Source organism: Schistocerca gregaria, chromosome 11 (genome assembly GCF_023897955.1).
Source record: "Schistocerca gregaria isolate iqSchGreg1 chromosome 11, iqSchGreg1.2, whole genome shotgun sequence".
Lineage (NCBI taxonomy): Eukaryota > Metazoa > Arthropoda > Insecta > Orthoptera > Acrididae > Schistocerca > Schistocerca gregaria.
Window position 1 is genome coordinate 111073872 of NC_064930.1, and position 17676 is coordinate 111091547.

The 17676-nt window shown below is 42.7% G+C and overlaps 1 protein-coding gene across 1 annotated transcript in view; it reads left to right on the forward strand.

The window, feature by feature from the left end:
- The window catches only part of LOC126295311 (probable cationic amino acid transporter), a 575633-nt gene that overhangs the window by 511049 nt on the left and 46908 nt on the right, over positions 1–17676 (forward strand). Inside the window, exon 9 of the mRNA XM_049987757.1 lies at positions 4946–5094. Coding sequence (XP_049843714.1) covers positions 4946–5094 — 149 coding nt within the window. The remainder of the gene's footprint in view (positions 1–4945; positions 5095–17676) is intronic.

Below are 17676 nucleotides of genomic sequence, written 5' to 3' on the forward strand. Positions count from 1 at the left end.
TGCAGTACATACTGACGAAACTAAAATGAGCTCTTAACATGGAAATTCAGCGTTTCCGGACACATGTCCACATAACATCTTTTCTTTATTTGTGTGTGAGGAATGTTTCCTGAAAGTTTGGCCGTACCTTTTTGTAACACCCTGTATACACAGGGTGACAACTACTGAAATATATAAAATAAAATTGTCAGAACTTCTGAACAGTTAGGGCGTTCAAAATGCATAGTTGGCCGCGGGGCATGATGGGAATTAGTATGCGCTGTACGGTTTGGCTTAGGGACGAAGCCCACTTTCATTTGAATGGGTTCTCCACTAAGCAAAACCATTGCATTTGGGGAATTGAAAACTCGCATTTCGTAATCAACAAGTCTCTTCACCGTGGATGGGTGACTGCATGATGTGCAGTGTCCAGGCGCCGAATAATCGGTGCTACATTCCTTGATGGCACGGTGATTAGCGAACGTTAAGTGAAGGTTGTGGAAGATCATTTCATCCACATCACAAAAAGTGACCCTGATGTCGGCAAGATGTGGTTCGTGCAGGACAGAGCTCGACCCCATCGAAGGAGGAGAGTGTTTGATGTCCTGGAGGAGCACTTTGGGGACCGCATTCTGACTCCAAGGTACCGGGATTCCAGTGACACGGGCCTCAATTGACCTCCATCTTCTCCGGATCTGAAGACATGCGACTCCTCTTTGTGGGGCTACATTCCATTGGAACTACTGACGGCCTTGAGAGAGCCAGTCCTGACAAAACTCTACCATCTGGTGAGCAAGATGTATGAGACAGGCGAAATTCCCTCAGACTTCAAGAAGAATCTAATAATTCCAATCCCAAAGAAAGCAGGTTGTAACCTCCCCACAAAATAAAATAATATAAATAATATTCTCATTTAGTGCAACCTCCTAAAAAATAAATTGCGTAGCCTATCAATAATAAAATGTGACTAATCTCTCAATAAAAAAAATGCGACTCACTTATAACCTTTCAATAATTGACTGTCAATTTAACCTGGTAAATTTTGGACGTCAGCAGTGCTGCGTCATGGCCCTGATACATCATTCTGAATAAAATGAAAAATCTTACCTTAATTAGGTCGCCGGATAACGCGTATATATCTGCTCCTATAAGAAATTTTTCTGGCGCAGCTAAGTGCAAAGCTGGCCGATAGATTTGTCTTATATAAAAGGAAAGAACTGATTTTTCTTTTCAATAATCGGGATGGCCAAGGATTGGAGAAATTAGTGAATTCTTTAAATTGAGATGAATGTCAAAAGTTACTTTTTATGAGAAAAATTATTATCAACAGATTTTTTTAAAACATTTACATGGGACTTGATGTAACAATACTACACATGCACGAGGCTGCTTTTACCTTATCCTACAACGCTCAGACTCCGCCATCGCTGCACACGACGGACCCAGCCAACACGATACACCAGACTGCTAGCAACTACTTACTGCTACTGCCACACAGTTCCTAGTGCAGTCAATACTACTCTTTGGTCTCAGATTCTCTTATAGCTTATATGTCGCAGTCGCAGGCAGAGCGTGAGCAATACATCGAAATTACATCTGCTCGAGTGCGCTAGCAACATATTCTTTAATCATTGACCTCCTACATAACCCTCCACTGGGGGGGGGGGGGGCAAAAATTTGGCAGCGATGGTGAGTCAATTGGACTTGCCATGAGCAACAATTTTTTCTATAATCTATTTAGTTTACTAAGGCTACAGTCACGGAGTATATACAATATTGATGAGTGCAGAACATATTAAGAAATGACAAAGTATATACGGAATGACTACAAAATATATTAACAAATGACATAAAGTGCACACGTACTGCATAAGTCTTTAGCATTTTTACATGAACTAATCACATTAACAAATGAAATAAAGTGAGCACGCACTATAAAAGTTTTTAACATTTTGTAAGTGCTGAATTCATTAAGAAAAGAAATAAAGTGCACACGCACGATAAAAATCTTCAGCATATTTAGGACAACTGATCATATTGACAAATGAAATGAAGTGCACACGCACTGTATAAGTCTTTAGCATTTTTACAAAAACTGAATACATTAACAAATGAAATAAAGTCCAGACGCACTATAAAAATTTAGCATTTTACAAGAATTTAGACGCACTGTATAAGTCTTTACCATTTTACAAGAACTAGGAAAGGAATGGGAAGGATTGCATCACGGTTGTAGCACAGTAGGTTGCACGTAGCTGCACTGAAAGTCCATATCTTTCTACAGAAGCACAACACCAAGTGAGACAATCTGAAGTTCTCTTCCCTGAAGTATTTATCAGTGTAGCCAAGACACTGAAATGTTGTATTAATATTCAGTGTTATCATTTTGGTAGTACCTTAGGTACACCAAACAGTAAGACCATACTGACATCTCCATCGTTCAAGGTGGTGGACAGCTTGATATGTCAACACCATATTCTTGTAGAATCCATACTCTTACAGCAACGTAGAATTAGTGCAAAAACCAATATAGTGCTCCATGATCATGAGGATGGACAGGTCAAACGGATATTGCAGAAATTGCTGGTAATTAGGTCAGAAGGTGAAGGACATATTAAGTTTTATGCTAGACATCATAGAATTAACCTAGTGTATCAACCGATTTGAACAATTATTGGCACTCATTGGCTAGTTACAAAGTATTCATATAGTGTTACAAAACATTATTCAGTGTTATTCACAAGCCATCATTTAAAACAGGAGCTATTGAGTGTAGCAGCAAGCTACTGGTGTTTATATATGATATCATGTAAGTGACATAAGACATATTTAAAATGTAAGACATTGGAACTACTACTCAAGGTCGGTAGTCCAATAATACATAGACATAATGGAATCAATACACAGAAAATTTGCATTATATTTAGGACTAAAAATATATCTTAAACTGGTAGCATTATTTAGTTGTATACTGGTAATAGTTGTTACTGGTTTTTTTTTTTTGTGCTAGCAATGCATTGCATTGGGATCGATAGTTGCTGGGGCATGAAAATATTTGCTTTTGACTTATTGCTGGAAATAAGGATTAATAACGCCATTTGTCGTGAGTCAGCTGTAGCTAGGTTATGAAACAAGTAGAGTATATGTGATCACATTCATGAATGATACACACAAATGGGTAAAAAAATGCAAGTATTAGAATAGGTTTCATAACTAACTGCTTATAGCATATTATGACACGAAAAGCTTCTCGAGGAAAAAATACAAAATCAATTATTGAAAGCAGGTGTTGACCGGTGTGAAAATTAGCGAACTATCAGTTTAATAAGTCACAGCTGCAAAATACTAACGCGAATTCTTTACAGACGAATGGAAAAACTGGTAGAAGCCGACCTCGGGGAAGATCAGTTTGGATTCCGTAGAAATGTTGGAACACGTGAGGCAATACTGACCCTACGACTTATCTTAGAAAATAGATCAAGGAAAGGGAAACGTACATTTCTAGCATTTGTAGACTTAAAGAAAGTTTTTGAAAATGATGACTGGAATACTCTCTTTAAAATTCTGAAGGTGGCAGGGGTAAAATATAGGGACCGAATGGCTATTTACAATTTGTACAGAAACCAGATGGCAGTTATAAGGGTCGAGGGGCATGAAAGGGAAGCAGTGGTTGGGAATGGAGTGAGGCAGGATTGTAGCCACTCCTCGATGTTATTCAATCTGTATATTGAGCAAGCAGTTAAGGAAACAAAAGAAAAATTTGGAGTAGGTATTAAAGTCCATGGAGAAGAAATAAAAACGTTGAAGTTCGCCGATGACATTGTAATTCTGTCAGAGACAGCAAAGGACCTGGAAGAGCAGTTGAATGGAATGGACAGTGTCTTGAAAGGAGGATATAAGATGAACATCAACAAAAGCAAAACGAGGGTAATGCAATGTAGTCGAATTAAGTCGGGTAATGCTGATGGAATAAGATTAGGAAATGAGACACTTAAAGTAGTAAAGGTGTTTTGATAATTGGGGAGCAAAATAACTGATGATGGTCGAAGTAGAGAGGATATAAAATGTAGACTGGCAATGGCGAGGAAAGCGTTTCTGAAGAAGAGAAATTTGTTAACATCGAATATAGATTTAGGTCTCAGGAAGTTGTTACTGAAAGCATTTGTATAGAGTGTAGACATGTATGGAAGTGAGACATGGACGATAAATAGTTTGGACAAGAAGAAAATAGAAGCTTTCGAAATGTGGTGCTACAGAATACTGCTGAAGATTAGATGGGTGACCACAGAACTAATGAGGAGGTATTGAATAGAATCGGGGACGAGAGGAGTTTGTGGCACAACTTGACCAGAAGGAGGGATCGGTTGGTAGGATATGTTCTGAGGCATCAAGGGATCACAAATTTAGCATTGGAGGACAGCGTGGAGGGTAAAAATCGTAGAGGGAGTCCAAGAGATGAATACACTAAGCAGATTCTGAATTATGTTGGCTGCAGTAGGTACTGGGAGATGAAGAGGCTTGCACAGGATAGAGCTGCATGGAGAGCTGCATCAAACCAGTCTCAGGACTGAAGACAACAACAACAACATCAAGCCTAGGGGACTGGTGACCTCCGATGTCAAGTCCCATAGTGCTGAGAGCCAGTTGAACCATTTGAAGACCTACAAGTGACAGAATACATTTCGTGAATCCATTCTGAAAAGGTAACAAATGTCTTAATGATCCAATGTGCATGCTCTCACAGCGTATGTACACTGGAGAGCCAAAGAAAGTGGTACACCTGCCTAATGCTGTGTAGGGCCCCTGCAGGCATGCAGAAGTGCCGCAACATGGCGTGGCACGGTACTTGAATACACATTCCTACACCAGTTTCTTTGGGCCATCAGTGTACAGCAGGTGGGTAGCCCAGACTGATGGACAGATTTGGCAGTGCTGCAGATGGGTGATTTGCTGTGGTGTGTGGCAGGGACGCTGCTGGCGTACACACTGGTGTCGACGTGCGTGCTCATCCTGCGCTACCAGCCGCACTCCACCAACCTGGTGGAGCTGCTGCCCCAGTCGCTGCGGACGCCCATCCGCGGGTCGCCCACCAAGGAGAACCTCAGCAACGGACAGGTGAGCCCGGCCCGCACCTCGCTCAGTAACCACCCACCATGCCCGCCCAGTTGGTCGAGCGGTCGAACTTTCCGGGTAGGGAGGAGCGCCTGGTCCCCGGCAGGAATCCGCGCGGTGGACTTGTGTCGAGGTCCGGTGAACCGGCCAGTCTCTGGATGGTTTTTAGGCGTTTTTCCATCTGCCTCGGCGAATGCGGGGTAGTTCCCCTTATTCCGCCTCAGTTACACTATCTCGGCGATTGCTGCGCAAACAAGTTCTCCACAAACGCATACACAACCATTGCTCTACCAGCAAACATAGGGGTTACTGGTCTGGTGTGAGACATTCCCTGGGGGGTCCACCAGGAGCTGAACCACACAATAACCCTGAAAGAGTGGTTCGGTGTGGGGCGGCGGAGGGGTGAAGTGGACTGCGGTAGCCGTCGTGGGACTGTGGACCGCGCTGCTGCTACGATCCCAGGTTCGAATCCTGCCTAAGGCATGGATGTGAATGGTGTCCTTAGCTTAGTTAGGTTTAAGTAGTTCTAAGTCCAGGGGACTGATGACCTCAGATTTTAAGTCCCATAGCTGTCAGAGCCATTTGAACCATTTTTTGAAGGATCCCACATCGTGCACCGTGCGGCGTGGACGGAGCCTCTCCGGTTAACATTCAATAGAATACAATACAATCGCTAAGCTCTCGTCCCTACCAAAGTAAAGACCAAGCAATATCTACATCTACATGGTTACTCCTCAATTCACACTTAAGTGCCTAGCAGCGGGTTTATCGAACCATTTTCATACTACTCCTCTACCATTCCACTCTCGAATGGCGCGTGGGAAAATGGAACACCTAAATCTTTTCGTATCGAGCTCTGACTTCTCTCATTTTATTACGCTAATAATTCATCCCTACGTAGGTGGGTGTCAACAAAATATTTTCCCATTCGGAAGAGAAAATTGGTGACTGAAATTTCGTAAATAGATCTCGCCGCAAAGAAAACCGCCTTTGTCTCAGTGACTGCCACCCAACTGCCGTATCAGTGACACTCTCGCCCCTGTCGCGCGATAACACGAAACGGGCTGCCCTTCTTCGCACTTTTGGATGTCCTCCATCAATTCTATCTGCTAAGGATCCCACGCCGTCCGTTGTGGCCGAGTAGCTCTAGGCGCTTCAGTCCGTAACCGCGCTGCTGCTACGATCCCAGGTTCGAATCCTGCCTAAGGCATGGATGTGTATGGTGTCCTTAGCTTAGTTAGGTTTAAGTAGTTCTACGTCTAGGGGACTGATGACCTCAGATGTTAAGTCCCATAGCTCTCAGAGGCATTTGAACCATTTTTTGAAGGATCCCACACCGTGCAGCAATATTCCAGCAGAGGACGGACAAGTGTAATCTAGGCTGTCTCATTAGTGGGTTTGTTGCATCTTCTAAGTATTCTGTCAACAAAGCGCAGTTTTTGTTTCTCTTTCCCCACAATATTATCCATGTGGTCTCTCCAGTTTAAGTTGCTCGTAATTGTAATTCCTAGGTATTTAGTCGAATTGACAGCCCCTAGATTTGTGCGATTTATCGAATACCCTAAATTTATCGGATTTCTTTTAGTACCCATGTGGTTGGCCTTCCAGTTTTCTTTGTTTAGTGCTAATTGTCACTTTTCGCACCGTACAGAAATTCTCTCTAGATCATTTTGTAATTGGAATTGATCGTCTGATGATTTTACTAGACGGTAAATTACAGCGTCATCTGCAAACAGTCTTAATGGGGCTGCTCAGATTATCACCTAGATCATTTATGTAAATCTGGAACAGCAGAGGGCCTGTGACACTACCCTGCGGAACGCCACGTATCACTTCTGTTCTACTCGATGATTTACCGTATATCACTACGAACTGTGACCTCTCTGAGAGGAAATCACCAATCCAGTCACACAACTGAGACGATACTCCATATGCATGCAATTTGATTAATAGTCGCTTGTGAGGAACGGTATCGAATGCCTTCTGGAAATCTAGGAATATGGAATCGATCGGAGATCCCTTTTCGACAGCACTTCATGAGAATAAAGAGCTAACTATGATATTTTCTGAATCGGTCTTGCTTATGTATCAATAAGTCATTTTCTTCAAGGTGACTGATAATGTTCGAGTACAGTATACGCTCCAAAATCCTACTGCAAATTGAGATCAGTGATATGTGTCTGTAATTCATGGGTTACTCCTGTTTCCTGCCTATAATACTGGTGTGACCTGTGTGGCGCAGTGGTTAGCACACTGGACTCGTATTCGGGAGGACGACAGTTCAAACCTGCCACCGGCCACCCAGATTTAATTTCCCCGCGATTACCCTAAATCGCTTCAGGCAAATGCCGGGATGGTTCCCTTGAAAGGCCACGGTGGACTCCCTTCCGCATCCGTTCGTAATCCAATGGGACTGATGACCTCGCTGTTTGGTCCCCTTCCAACCGAACCATAACAAAGTGCAGTCACCACTTAGTGGGACTGCAGCCTGACTTAATTCGTGAGGCGATCTGCAGTCCGTCCTCCGCGCAGTACCTAAGCGGTGGACGGGCGAGCCCTCTGTGAGACTATCGCGTCTCTGGCAAAGCGTGACGCATTTGTAACAGCTCTAGGTGTTACGAGGTGCACCTGCCCATCGCAGCTAGCGAACGCCGCGTTAAAATAACCTGGCCACACTCTTACAGATTTTCTCTGAAATGTGGCCTTTTGCAGACCCAAACACCAAATCAATAGTGCTGCTATTTGCCCGTATAATGTAGGAAACCACGGCTGCACTACAGTGTGCTCCAAATTTTGGATCACGAAGATACAACGCGACCGTATTTTATTCGCAGCCCCACGGGTACTGCCTCAAGGAGACGTCATACGAATAGGAAAAACCGACTGGTTAAAACCGACACCGATATTTTAGTTCTGAATAATCGCTATTTTTGGGTATTTATCTCGTCTCTATAGCTGCAGGCATTCATTTTTTACTGATAACCTAGTAAGAAAACCGAAATATCAATTAGCCATAGCAACAATGCTAACAATTTTCATATCGAATTGAATCTTTTTCAGAAAGGGAGTGACTTTTATGTGTAAAATTTGCGTTGGTTTGAAATATTGCGTTATTATAAGAAATGGGAAAAGCAATCAGCGCGGTTTTATTAACAACGCCGATAGAAACGAGCAACAAAAACATGTCAGAAGAATTGGTGCAGCATTGCTGAGACATTAATGTCCCTGTTGCCGTACGTCTACATCTACATCTACTATATCTACACGGATACTCTGCAAATCACATTTAAGTGCCCGGCAGAGGGTTCATCGAACCACCTTCACAATTCTCTATTATTCCAATCTCGCACAGCGCGCGGAAAGAATGAACACCTATGTCTTTCCGTAAGAGCTCTGATCTCCCTTATTTTATCGTGGTGATCGTTCCTCCCTTTGTACGTCTGTGTCAACAAAATATTTTCGCATTCGGAGGAGAAAGTTGGTGATTGGAATTTCGTGAGAAGACTCCGTCGCAACGAAAAACACCTTTCTTTTAATGATTTGCAGCCCAAATCCTGTATGATTTCTATGACACTCTCGCCCATATTTCGCGATAATACAAAACGTGCTGCCCTTCTTTGTACTTTCTCTATGTACTCCGTCAGTCCTACCTGGTAAGGATCCCACACCGCGCAGCAGTATTCTAACAGAGGACGGACAAGCGTAGTGTAGGCAGTCTCCTAAGTAGGTCTGTTACATTTTCTAAGTGTCCTGCCAATAAAACGCAGCCTTTGGTTAGCCTTCCCCACAACATTTTCTCTGTGTTCCTTCCCATTTAAGTTGTTCGTAATTGTAATACCTAGGTATTTAGTCGAATTAACGACCTTTATATTACACTGATTTTTCATGTAGCCGAAGTTTAACGAGTTCCTTTTAGCACTCATGTCGATGACCTCACGCTTTCCGTTATTTAGAGTCAACTGCCACTTTTCGCACCATTCAGATATCTTTTCTAAATCGTTTTGCAGTTTGTTTTGATCTTCTGATGACTTTATTAGTCGATAAACGACAGCGTCATCTGTAAACAACCGAAGATGGCTGCTGACATTGTCTCCAAAATCGTTATATAGATAAGGAACATCAAACGGCCTGTAACACTACCTTGAGGAACGCCAGAAATCACTTCTGTTGTACTCGATGACTTTCCGTCAATTACTACGAACTGTGACCTCTCTGACACAAGTCCAGTCACATAATCCATACGCACGCAATTTCACTACGAGCCTTCTGTGTGGTACAGTGTCAAAAGCCTTCCGGAAATCCAGAAATACGGAATCGATCTGAAATCGCTTGTCAATAGCACTCAGCACTTCATGTGAATAAAGAGATAGTTGTGTTTCACAGGAACGATGTTTTCTAAACCCTTGTTGACTGTGTGTCAATAGACCGTTATCTATGGGGTAATTCATAATGTTCGAACAAAATATATGTTCTAAAATCCTGCTGCGCCTTAAGGTGCACATGTACTATCTATGTGCAGTGTGCAACACATGGCCACGTCCTGGTCCATTCGGCAGGTTCGCGCCGTCGTCGCCGGACATCCATTGGATTGCAGAGTGGCATCAATCCTAGTCTCGAAGTACTTTTACTACGTGACATAACAATGAAGTACAATCCTTCATTTGCGTTAAAGGATTAAATATTTGTCTACCATTTCTATGAAATGATAAAAGAGGAAGGAAATTGTGGTGACAGTAATAAATTATAAATTTAACGATTCATTCATAATACACCATCAAAATAGAAAGTATCTGATCTATTGTCTGAGTCTACATAATATCATTTATCTGTTTATAGTCCTATAAACCGCAGAAATTCCCATGAAATATAGAGTTCTACAACCATAGTTTTCACTCTTTAACACTGACTATTCGTAATGCCAAAATAATAGTATGATATCTCATTACCACATGACTTTTGAAAAGAGTTTCAAAAATTACACTCATGCTCATAAAGTAAGGATAATTGCAGAATGTGGTGCCACACAACGTGACACTACAGAAAACTGGCGCTAATAGCATAGGAGCAATAGGGAACACTCACGACACAGATCTGTAAGTCCACGGTATTGTTGATAAGTTGAGAAAACCGTCCCGAAACACACGTGTTACAAAACGCCCCTGTTTCCTGCGCATGTACCCCGACACCAGTATGGGATATGATCACCATACACACGTATACAGGCCACACAACGGGCTGGCATACTCTGGATCAGGTGGTGGAGCAACTGCTGGTGTATAGCCTCCCATTCTCTCACCAGTGCCTGTAGGAGCTCCTGAAGTGTCGTAGGGGTCTGAAGACGTGCAGCGATACATCGAAGAAAACTGTCTATTGACACACAGTCAACATGGGTTTAGAAAACATCATTCCTGTGAAACACAACAAGCTCTGTATTCACATGAGGTGTTGAGTGCTATTGACAAGGGATTTCAGAACGATTCTGCATTTCTGGATTTCCGGAAGGCTTTTGACACTGTACCACACAAGCGGCTTGTATTGAAATTGCGTGCTTATGGAATATCGACTCAGTTATGTGAATGGATTTGTGATTTCCTGTCAGAGAGGTCACAGTTCGTAGTAACGGACGGAAAGTCATCAAGTACAACAGAAATCATTTCTGGCATTCCCCAAGGTAGTGTTGTAGGTCCTATGCTGTTCCTTATCTATATAAACGATTTTGGAGACAATCTGAGCAGCCGGCTCCGGTTGTTTGCAAATGAAGCTGTCGTTTATCGACTAATAAAGTCATCAGAAGATCAAAACAAACTGCAAAACGATTTAGAAAAAAATATCTGAATGGTGCGAAAAGTAGCAGTTGACCCTAAATAACGAAAAGTGTGAGGTCATCAGTGCTAAAAGGAACTCGTTAAACTTCGGTTAGACGATAAATCATTCAAAACTAAAAGCTGTAAATTCAAGAAAATACCTCGGAATTGCGATTACGAACAACTTAAAGTGGAAGGAACGCACAGAAAATGTTGTGGGGAAGGCTAACCAGAGACTGCGTTTTATTGGCAGGACACTTAGAAAATGTAAAAAAACCTACTAAGGAGACTGCCTACACTACGCTTGTCCGTCCTCTTTTATAATACTGCTGCGCAGTGTGGGATCCTTACCAGATAGGACTGATGGAGTACATCGAAAAAGTTCAAAGAAAGGCAGCACGTTTTGTATTATCACGAAATATGGGAGAGAAATGTTACAGGATTCGGGCTGGATATCATTAAAAGGAAGGCGTTTTTCGTTTCGGCGGAATCGCCTCACGAAATTCCAATCACCAACTTCTCCTTCGAATGTAAAAATCTTTTGTTGACACCGACCTACATAGGGAGGAATGATCACCACGATAAAATAAGGGAAATCAGAGCTCAAACGTAAAGACATAAGTGTTCATTCTTTCCGCGCACTATACGAGATTGGAATAATAGAGAATTGTGAAGGTTGTTCGATGAACCCTCTGCCAGGCACTTGAATGTGATTTGCAGAGTATCGATGTAGATGTAGATGTAGATAGAAGGAAGAAAAGAGATAGAAACGAAAAGTACATGGAGTCTATTTACGTCAGGACAAAGTATGCCCTTACATTAGCTGACACATCACTGCAAACAAATAAACAAATTGAATAAAAATCTCTCGGTGTACATGCCGCGTCAATTCAGGATAAAACTCCAAGATTTCGACCACTTCCTCCATGATCGTCGTCAGGGCTAAAACTGACTGTCGTGAACTAGCGAGGCTCCCACTTTTATATGCAAAGGACGGCTTCTGATTGGCTGGAGTATGTCATAGCGACAGCGATATGAGATGTAGTTTCTATCCCGCGTTGCTTGCAGCGTCATCCCTTGAGTCAGGAGGTAAAGTGCGGGAAGTTTTTCTCTCTGATTTTTCTTTATCCAGTGCACTCTTCCAAGTATTGCTGTGCATAGCCGTTGTCTCTGTTAAAGTTATAATCGCCAAGTGTAATTTCGACTGCTTCCCGGATCACAGTGTCCCAGTAATTCGATGCGTGGAAGCCAACCCATACAGACATATTTGCATAGCTACAGCTTCCATCATCCGTCTCAGAAGAGAGCTATGCTGAATACTTTAGAACACAGAGCCAGGACTATTTCTGACAAGGACCACCTCAGTCCCGAGATTAACCATTCGACGACTGGTTTCAAGAGGAATGGTTATACTGCCGGTGAAATTAAATCAGTGTTGTCCAAGAAAGTAAGACACGATGTCGTCCATATACAAGATGAGGACCAACACATAGCACGGCTTCCATTTTGCGGTGCTACAACGAGCAGGATAGGCAGAGTCCTAAAGAGGTAAGGAATAAAAACAGTTCTCCGACCACCTAGGAAAATAAAGGAAATGTTGAGACCAGTCAAAGATAGTCTCGGCTTAAGGGTGCCGGGAATTTATAGTATTCCTTGCAAATGCGGCAAGAACTACGTGAGCCAGTCTGTAAGAACCGTTGCCGACCGCTGCATCGAGCACCGGCGCCTCCTGAAATACAGGTATCTGGAAAAATCAGCGGTGGCTGAGCATAGCCTGCTTAGTAAGCATAAGATTTTATTTGAAGAAACCAGAGTAACAGCCCACGCATCGAATTACTGGGACTCTGTGATCCGGGAAGCAATCGAAATTACACTTAGCAATAATAACTTTAACAGAGACAACGCCTATGCACTTAGCAACACTTGGAAGAGTGCACTGGATAAAGAAAAATCGCAGAGAAAAGCTTCCCGCACTTTACCTCCTGACTCAAGGGATGGCGCTGCAAGCAAAAAGTAGAAACTACATCTATGGAAGTAGAGGGCACCACTTCACTACGCGCCATATCGCTGTTGCTATGACATATTCCAGCCAATCAGAAGCCATCCTTTGCATATAAAAGTGGGAGCCTCGCTAGTTCACGACAGTCAGTTTTAGCCCTGACGACGATCATGGAGGAAGTGGTCGAAATCTTGGAGTTTTATCCTGAATTGACGCGGCATGTACACTGAGAGATTTCTATTCAAGAAATACGTTGCAAAAGACTTCGTAGCCAAATAAACAAATTAATGGTCTAAGATGTTCGGAGGCCTCCAGCTGCACCAAGTGATTGAAACGCCACGAGCTTTCCACTATGTACCCTGTGGCCATTTTCAAGTGCAATGAGTGCTGCCGGGCTGCCGGTACACCTTTATATATTCTAGCTGCCGGCTCTGAGTCACGGCACTTACGCAGGGCCGCAGAAATATACAGGCCCTCCCGTGTGGACACGGCGCCTAACACTAGAGGTCTTAACAGCCGCCTCCGACGAGGAGTGGATTACTATTACCAATGACCTCAATAAGCTTCAACTGCACATTTAAATATGTGCAAGTTCTCAGTATCATGCAACAAAGCTAAGATATTCAATGGGTACCTAAAACCTTTAGTGGGTATCTTTCCACTGACATACTGATTTCGCCTTCGCACTGCACGGAACTGAGTGTTCATCATACAGGGTGTTACAAAAAGGTATGGCCAAACTTTGAGGAAACGTTCCTCACACACAAATAGAGAAAAGAGGTTATCTGGACATGTGTCCTGAAACGCTTAATTTCCATGACAGTGCTCATTTTAGTTTCGTCAGTATGTACTGTACTTCCTCGATTCGCCACCAGTTGGCCCAATTGAAGGAGGGTAATGTTGACTTCGGTGCTTGTGTTGACATGCGACTCATTGCTCTACAGAACTAGCATCGAGCACATCAGTACGTAGCATTAACAGGTTAGTGTTCATCACGAACGTGGTCTTGCAGTCAGTGCAATGTTCACAAATGTGGAGTTGGCAGATGCCCATTTGATGTACGGATTAGAACGGGGCAATAGCCGTGGCGCGCTTCATTTGTATCGAGACAGATTTGCTGAACGGAGGTGTCCCGACAGGAAGACGTTCGAAGCAATTGGGTGGCGTTTTAGGGAGCACGCAACATTCCAGCTTACGACTCGCGACTGGGGAAGACCTAGAACGACGAGGACACCTGCAATGGACGAGGCAATTCTTCGTGCAGTTGACGATAACCCTAATGTCAGCGTCAGAGAAGTCGCTACTGTGCAAGGTAACGTTGACCACGTCACTGTATGGTGAGTGCTACGAGAGAACCAGTTGTTTCCGTACCGTGTACAGCGTGTGCAGGCACTATCAGCAGCTGATTGGCCTCCACGGGTACACTTCTGGGAATGGTTCATCCAACAATGTGTCAATCCTCATTTCAGAGCCAGTGTTCTCTTTAGGGATGAGGCTTCATTCCGACGTGATCAAATTGTAAATTTTCACAATCAACATGTGTGGGCTGACGAGAATCCGCACCCAGTTGTGCAATCACGTCATCGACACAGATTTTCTGTGAATGTTTGGCCAAGCATTGTTGGTGATGTCTTGATTGGGCCCCATGTTCTTCCACCTACGCTCAATGGAGCACGTTATCACGATTTCATACGGGATACTCTACCTGTGCTGCTAGAACATGTGCCTTTACAAGTACGACACAACATGTGGTTCATGCACGATGGAGCTCCTGCACCTTTCAGTCAAAGTGTTCGTAGGCTTCTCAACAACAGATTCGGTGACCGATGGATTGGTAGAGGGGGACCAATTCCATGGCCTCCACGCTCTCCTGACTTCAACCCTCTTGACTTTCATTTATGGGAGCATTTGAAAGCTCTTGTCTACGCAACCCCGGTACCAAATGTGGAGACTCTTCGTGCTCGTATTGCGGACGGCTGTGATACAATACGCCATTCTCCAGGGCTGCATCAGCACATCGGGGATTCCGTGCGACGGAGGGTGGATGCGTGTATCCTCGCTAACGGAGGACATTTTGAACATTTCCTGTAACAAAGTGTTTGAAGTCACGCTGGTACGTTCTGTTGCTGTGTGTTTCCATTCCATGATTAATGTGATTTGAAGAGAAGTAATAAAATGAGCTGTAACATGGAAAGTAAGCGTTTCCGGACACATGTCCACGTAACATATTTTCTTTCTTTGTGTGTGAGGAATGTTTCCTGAAAGTTTGGTTGTACCTTTTTGTAACACCCTGTATATGGTAGACAAGACCACTAGTGTGATGTCTCCAGTTTGTTGCAGAGCCCTTATTCCTTGTGAGGCCCATTCTCACAGAACCCCTATGTATGTGTGTATGTTGACTCCACGTCTGATGCTCCCACATCAGCCTCGTGATTGCATAATGCCACTCCGTGCTGAGTTGGAGGCCACCATCTTTTTTTAAGGGTGTTGTTGGAGATTTTTAGGATTCTTTACCCCAACTGGTAAAGCGGAACCCTTATCAAGTAACTTTGCCTGTCTGTCTGTCAGATGATGATGCTTGGATTGTGGGGTGCTCAACTGCGCAGTTATCAGCGCCTGTACAAATTGCCAACCTTTTCACAGTCCAATCTTCCACTTGCACGAATGATTATGAAATGATGAGGACAACAGAAACACCCAGTCAACTCGAGGCAGGTGAAAATCCCTGACCCCGCCGGGAATCGAACCCGGGACCCTGTGCTCAGGAAGTGAGAACACTACCGCGAGACCACGAGCTGTGGACTGTCTATCTGGGAGTCAACCTGTGCACATATGTGGCGATGTCGTGAGTACCAGTGACACCACAGGCAGCAGTTAAAGTACATAAGGCCATATCAGCCAGAGTTGCACAAATTCTCCTTCCGGCCTGCCTGCGCGTATCACTGCCACAACCATTAAACCAACTCAACCTGCCGGAATGGAAACTACTTTACAGTGGTTAAAGCAGGCTAACTTGGGTTTCCACTAGCCGCGAAAGGTGCAAGGCACTTGTTCGGCCTGCTGAATCACACAACAGGTTGTGCTGTCACTCCAGTGTTACTAGAGACTAGCCATGTATTTGTGCAGATAGTTTCACTGCAGCCCATGTATGTAACTATAGGAGCAGCAAAATTAAGAAACCAAACTTAAAGGAGATTGAATTGCCCCCTATTTTTATTGAATGGGTAGCCACTGAATTGCTATTTATTTATTTAATGGGATATTAAAAGGTGTCAATGAATTTCATTTAAAACCCTTTCTTTTTTTTTTTTTTTTTTTTTTTTTTTTTTTTTTTTTTTTTTTTTTTTGCTCTTTCGATTGTTGCGAGTCAGCTATAGTGCAATGCTGCTCGCTTTGGAGAATACACATTTTATAAGAATTATTTGGTCCAGGAAACACTTTTGCGGTCACGGTTTCGATTTGCGTAATTGTACTGATTAAAAGTTATCGTTTCCGAAAGAAGCAGGTTCGATTAAAGCTGTGTGCACTTTTGCGCGTATAATGAAAATATTCATAACTCGTCGTGTAACAAAAAGAAACATGCGAATCACAACCGTGAGCAAACGAAGAAAATATATGATAACATAAATGTTCTTCGCTGTTATTCAGAACAGGCTCAGATTAGACCTTGTAATTTTTAGTTATAGTAAATGTCAAGACGTTACACTTGGGAGATATTTGTTTTGAATAAATTGTATTTACCTTCTCTCTCTCTCCTTTTTACAGCCTTTATACCTTCACATCAATTAAGGAACTTTTCCTTCTCTACCGACCGGTACGAGAACAAAATTCACTCAAAAAAATGTCTTACATCGAATTATTACATGCTTAACCATTAACAATCATATATAGTTTCGTAGTACAAGCAACGCTAATTTATTCCGTGCACTAGAAAGCCTTTGATACACTGAGCACAAAAATGAAAATAATAAAATTATAATTACATATTTAATATCATGAATACTTCTTTAAATCATGAAAATAGAGTTTGACATCGTCGTAATATTAATTTTCATCGTTGTAGCACTACAAGATTGAGGAGAAATTAAGTATTTGGGAATATATACCATTCACGAAACAGAGCCCAAGTCGAGCATGGGAAAAGTTGTCGCATTTTTATGAGACAGTTTCAAATAATTTGATAGTTGCCTTGCAATGCTTTGGGAACCTCGGGTGTGTTACGAAATGTTTGTAAATTTGATCAGAAACTCCCTCAATCTATAAATATTTTGAGAGAGAACAAGGCTGTAATGGTTGACAAGTGTGTGAAAATGTTTGCTAATAACTTAAGGTTATTTACCAGTACATAGACTATCTATGGTTAGTGCAGGCATTGACTGAAAAAGGAAAAACAGTTCGCTCAGTAAAAATCACATTCTCGGGGAGAGCAACATAATGAGAAGAAATCTTAGTATGAAAGAAAAGCTCCTTCTTTCAGATATGTGCCTCTTACATTAGCATAATATGAAAAAATGAACTTCTTGTTTGATAAGATGTAATTGGGTAGTTTAGAATGAACTATTTTAGTAACTTCGAATCAATTCAGCAAACAGATAGTACACATCCTGGAAAAACTGGTTGAAATTGCTATACCTAGAATCATATGAGATGTGACAATAAAGTAATGAGACTGACTTTCTTTGCAAGATGTGGCATCCCTGCAGGCTTGCATAGGCCCAATATCTTTCACCTCGGTCTATAAGCCGCTTCTAGTCCAAGCAGCACATCGATGCAACTGCTCAG